This window comes from Cynoglossus semilaevis, chromosome 5, assembly GCF_000523025.1.
Source record: "Cynoglossus semilaevis isolate Cse_v1.0 chromosome 5, Cse_v1.0, whole genome shotgun sequence".
Lineage (NCBI taxonomy): Eukaryota > Metazoa > Chordata > Actinopteri > Pleuronectiformes > Cynoglossidae > Cynoglossus > Cynoglossus semilaevis.
This window is the reverse complement of record NC_024311.1, coordinates 15,296,801-15,302,800: the sequence shown is the minus strand read 5'-3', so window position 1 is coordinate 15,302,800 and position 6,000 is coordinate 15,296,801. Positions and strand designations below refer to the sequence as shown.

The following is a 6,000-nucleotide window of genomic DNA, read 5'->3' as shown; positions in this document are numbered from 1 at the left end:
TTTACTGCTGAGCCACTAAGGTGAAACCAGTATTGAGGTAAAGAGAGAACGCAGTTCAAATGAATGAAAATCAAAGGAGGTATAAAACTCGTAACAATTAATTAACATAATGTCATCCTTTCTATCATCATCGTTATTCATGTCTTAATCAGGAAATTCATCATCGTTACTAACATCATCCATCAGATGCACTGAACTCCAGCTGTTGTTTTCATCGTACACTTTCATTGGTCATATTTCGTCTCATATCTTTGACTGGTGCACGGACTGACGGACAGACAGAAGAAGAACTCACGTGGGAGCGGGACTCTCTGGGCAGCAGGGAGCACAGAGTTTGTCGGTTCCTGTTGTGGGCGTCCAAGTCCACAAATATCACTGACCACGAGCAGCCCTGCAAAACACAGCACACGCACAAGACACCTTCAGTGACACTGATGAACCGTGCACTGAGCACAGTTCAAACTGCAGACGGCCACGACGGTCCAGCTCCACACAGTGAACCTGCACATCGGTCACTCTACAGCTAATTAAGGAAATTAGAAAAGAAAAGAAAATGGCCGAAGATGTTTTTGTTTTTAATGTCCGTTTATTCATGTTGTTATATTCATAAAAATGTGGGTCATTTTTGATCAAACGCATATATATGTGTGTGTGTAAATGTATACATATAAACATATATAAATATAAATATACATATTTAGGGATTTCCGATATTATTGTCCAATATTAGCATAATTAAGTAATATCTGTGAGAATTGTTATCATTTTTTAATGATAATAAAATCTGATAACGCAATGCCTGGGTTTCGTCAAATGGCGTGTGCTCTAAACAAAAAGTTTTGGGGGATAAACGGCTGTATATGAAAGTGACAGTCACTAGATGGCAGCATTGCAGCTCATTTAATTAATCAATTTTAATAACATGGAGGATTGTGTGCAGAGTGATGGTACAGATGAAAAAATACATAAATAATTACTACCAGGCCTATATCGGTATCGGCTGATATCGGAGTCGGAAATGATGTGTTTGGACAATATCGGTTAAAGGCAGATATGAAGTTAAAAATGTACAGTTTGAGTTTTTCTGTTCCACTGGTTTACTGTCTATCGATAAGGTAAAGATATAAAACTCCAGACCGACAGTTGAAGCTGTTGGACTGTAAAAGCACACCGTAAATTTATCAACCAGCAACTAATTAGTTACAGCACAATGATGTCATTACTGCTGTTGGTGGAGGACACTGTGGAGGATCATGAAAAAAAAAACAAAACAAACAAAAGACCAACGTCTGGATGAAGGTTCGTTAAACACAAATAGGTCTCAGACATAAACTAGGAATCTTTACTGCTGGGGTAAAATGAAACTGCAAAGTTAATAATGTACTAAATGTTCCAGTTAAGAGAGAAGGTTGAGGAATCGTGGTGGTGGTTTGTTGCTGGGGGGACGAGAGTCTGTGGGGAAATCAAGATCCAGAGAATTCATTTATATCTACCTGAGTGGCTTGTAGATGTTCTACTCCCAGAGGGTAAAAGAGGAGCATGACTTACACTGACACACACACACACACACACACACACACAGACACCAAAACACACACCTACCTGCAGAGGCCCAAATGTTAAAAATCATATCCCTGCGTCCTGTACAAATTGACTCTTTCAAAATGCTGAGCTCAATAACAGAACATATTTTCTGGCACAGTTGAACCTCTTTATGTTGCAGCTGTTCAAAAAGAGAACCACCAACAGCCGCTCTAATATACACTCGTCCTTGCAGCGCCACATGAGGAGATAAATAACCATCTACGCTCGCGTGGCGCTGGACGGCTGAAGGAGCACAGTAGAAAAACGCACGACTTTAAAGTAGGAAATAGCAGAGAAAACTTCACTTTCTAAACCACTGGAAAAACATTACAATTTTTCCTGTCGTTCATACAAAAAATAAAACTACGTGAATTAATGCACACAAATCAGGTTCAAAATGTAAAGAACATGGCTCCACATGGTTTCCCAAAGACTGGGTCGCGACCCTCAAATGGGTCACTAGAGTTTTTTTTTGTTTATTTGGGGGGGGGGGGGGGTCGTCTCACGTCATTTTTCCCAGGATTTTACTAGTAATGTTTATTGACTTGGGTCGTGAAGGTTTGTGACTTTTCAAATATGGGTCCCCGGAAAAAAAAGGTTTGGGAAAGACTGTTTTGAAATACCTGGTTTCCAAACAGGTTGAACCCATTGATGGCCTCCAGAGCAGCTTTAGCCAGACCCACAGAGCTGCAGAGACGAGGAACAAAAGGAGAATTAATCAGGATTAGAATTTCATCATTTTGTTGGAGTGACAACCAATATGGCACTGTGAGAGACTGCAGCAAAAAAAAGTTCTTTGTCAAACTCAATTCAATGAAAATAGTTAGCTGCATATGTGTAAGGAATCAAACTCGGCTCATGAATGGTGGTCCTCTGAGGAAAATGAACCTCTTTTTAAAAATATTGGATTCTACACCTGCTGGGTGTTCTGATTGCAAGGCACACTAAATTTGATTCAATTTCCCTGTCATTTCATTTCACTTTTTACCCTGCCAAGATTTCCTGAGGTTAAAGAAAGAAAAAAAAAACTCTGCAGGAAACCTGTCAGTGACTGGCAGCGGACCTGCTGACACTACAGAATGAATTCAGAACCATTACAGCTAAGTGTGAGTCGATGCTCAGAATAGGGTTGATGGCTGGAGGAGCTCGGCTGAATCCAGCTTTGTATAAAGACAAACACGCCGCTGAAAGAGAAGCAGGGGTCAGTGGTCAGACAGGCTGACCAAATCTCACACAGAGATGAAGACAGATATGAGGAGTGCTGAGGAAACAGGGGAAATATATTCTTCTGAAAAGCAGCACCGAGGGTAAAACAAGCAAAACAGCAGCGTGACGCAACGGTTTCAGCTGACAGTTGGAGGTTGAGACTCACATGATGAAAATGTTGCCGTAGACTGTTTTTGTTTATGAGCTCAGACTGGAGATTGCGAAAATATTATTTTGTGACTATGAAAATAAATCTTTTAACGTAACAAAACTGTCAGCTGTGTTCGCTGTTAGATCAGTGGGTTCATGATATTCCACAGATGATGTGGGTTAATTGGGCGCCAGTCTGAGACTGAAGTGTATGTTGACACTTCTCTTCAACCATCTGTGATTGGTCGAGGACCCAAGGTCATCTTTAAACGTGGAAGGGAAATTTTATTAAACAATACAAAAACATCTTAAAGTTGAAAATGACATTATTTTTGGTTTTAATCAAATACTTATTTAGTAATTTTTACCAATTAAAACACAGTTAAGGGAAAAAAAAAGGCAACCAGACTATAAGCACTAAAAAAAAAAGAAGAAAAAGAGCAGTGGAGGTTTATTATAAAATTAACAAAATATATTGGTGTCTACTGAATGTTGGTGGTTAGTATAAAATATGAACATGAGTGGATGAACCAATGAGCCAAAGAACGAATGCTGCACAAAAAACTTTTTTCATTATCAATTGAATTGACAGATTTAAGGTAACTAATATGCAGTGTAAATTATTTTAATATTTATATGTTTTATATAAATATAAATTAAACATATTATTAAACTTATAAATATATTAATTTATATTTAAATTTCGGCTGTCAAAATGTCATAATTAAACAGCCACCCTGTGATTAAAACTTACTATAAATATATATATATATACATACTGTATATATACATATATGCATATATATACATATATACATATACATACAATATATATACAGTACATACATATATATTTATATATATATGTATATAGTCTTGACCATATATAAGTCATATATATTTATATATATTATATATACAGAATATTATATATTTATATATGTACAGTATACATATATACAATACATTTATATCTTTTTATATCTGTGAATGTGTATTGCTCTGGTGCTGCTTTTATATCATTCTTTCAATTATCACGGCCTCTATTCCCACATGTACAAACTGTTATATTACAATCCATTCACACATTTTGTGTATCAGCAGAGACACATTTAACACTCATCTTTCCCATGTTGCTTCTGGCACTGGCTGCTCTGTTTATTTTAAGAGCCCCCTGTTATCACACAAGCACACACGCAGACCGAAGGAGCAGCCATGAAAACATTTACTTTAAAATTTACTGCATCACCGAGACGGTTAACTCTAAAAGGCAAAAGGCAGTTAAGAGTTGTACTATTAGGTTCTCCTGTTGGAGCCACAGCCCTGGTAGAATAAAAAATCACTTCAGCATGAAAATCATTTAGGCATGGAAAAAAAAAATCTGGTGAAGTACGAACTTATAGAACAGTACTCGGAAGTAAGAAGTACAGGATAAAGTTTTTTTCAACAAAAAAAACCTAGTCTTGACCTCGGGCCACAAACATCTGGCCCGTGGGCCACCTTTGACCTTTGACATGTCCATACGTGGTAGGGATGGCTCGATCCGATACTCAGGGTCAGTATCAGTCTGAAATCGGTCAAAATTTCAGGATTGAAAATTGAAAAAAAACCCAAAAACTAGCCTGACTGATCTGAAAGTTAAACTCAAATTAACTTTGTTGTAAACACTGACAGTTTAAACTTTAGCCTGACTGATCTGAAATTTAAGCTCAACTTAACTTTGTTGTAAACACTGACAGTTTTCGTTCAAGGTTTTCTTCAAGGAAAACAAGGTGTCAGATTGAAATCAGTATCAACAGATACTCCAAGTTGCAGTATCGTATTGGTATCAAACATGTGGCCCATAACTGGATGTCAATATGATGTCATTTGATCCCCTGTGTCTGTTTGGTCCCTTCAGATTTCAGTCATATTGATACTTTCCAGCAGTAACTGAAAGTTTTTTTCTAGTTTTTTTTTTTTATCAAACTTTAGTTTTCAAACACGTGTGCAGTTCAGTTACAGGTGATATAAGTATGGCCGGAATAGTCCAGTTGTTACAGGTGATATAAGTATGGCCGGAAATTGGAGGACATTTTTTCTGCCTTCGTTTGCCTTTACAATAATGCACTGACCTGGAATGCAGCTCGGTGCTGCCATTGTTGTATTTGCTGCCTCTCTCCCACATGCCGTAGTCAGGCACCCTGTAGGCCCGCTCCACACAGAAGACCAGGTTCTGGATGAAAGAAACCTGCGACAGGAATGACATGTGCAGCACATTGAAGAGGAATGTCAGTTATACACAGAACACATACTTCACAGACAGATCATAATCATATTAAACCCTATTTCACTGTCCTGTCAGAACTCACACGGACACGTATCACAATCGTCAGATTAACAACATTAATCAAACTCTCGTTAGATTAACAAGACTTTAATTGACGCTCGACTCAACCGTTCATTACGCGGTCGACGGCTCATCATCCGTGCCCTTGACAAACAGCGGCCTTATAACGTTTATGGTGCATTCAGGCCAATTGAGGACAATGGCAGAACCATTAGTCGGGTGGCGCTACAAACACGATCAGTGAAGGAGTCGTTTCAAGAGCAACAGGCACGTTTAAAAACGGCGACATAAAAAAAAAGTGTAAAATTTGTTATGACTTAAAGGCATTTAATCACTGAACTAATTAAAAGTAGCCACGTGTGTGTGTGTGTGTGTGTGAGAGAGAGAGAGAGTGTGTGACAGAATGATTTAATCTAAAATGACGGTACGGTAAAAAGAGAAGAGAGAGAGAGAGATAGAGAGAGATAGAGAGATGCAGATAGAACCTGCGTGGACATAACTAGGCCAGTCTAAGATGGAGAGCAGGAGGGGGGGGGGGGGGGGGGGAATGGTATCTTAATGAATGTTACTGCCCACTAGCCAAACGTGCTACTCTTCCTGCGGACGCTGCCAGACGACTGTCCCTAAATACGATCTTTTGACTGCAAATAAATTCATTATATGGAGGGAAAAGAAGAAAAACAAACCACAGAGAGAGAGAGAGACAGAGAGAGAGAGTCTCCAATTCATAC

The 6,000-nt window shown here is 38.5% G+C and overlaps 1 protein-coding gene across 1 annotated transcript in view; it reads right to left on the bottom strand.

The window, feature by feature from the left end:
- Nucleotides 1-6,000, bottom strand: part of phkb (phosphorylase kinase, beta) — a 71,485-nt gene that overhangs the window by 45,983 nt on the left and 19,502 nt on the right. The window contains exons 7-9 of the mRNA XM_008310740.3: nucleotides 5,055-5,170; nucleotides 2,208-2,271; nucleotides 296-391 (exon numbers count right to left, since the gene is read on the bottom strand). Of these exons, the coding sequence (XP_008308962.1) occupies nucleotides 296-391; nucleotides 2,208-2,271; nucleotides 5,055-5,170 (276 nt within the window). The remainder of the gene's footprint in view (nucleotides 1-295; nucleotides 392-2,207; nucleotides 2,272-5,054; nucleotides 5,171-6,000) is intronic.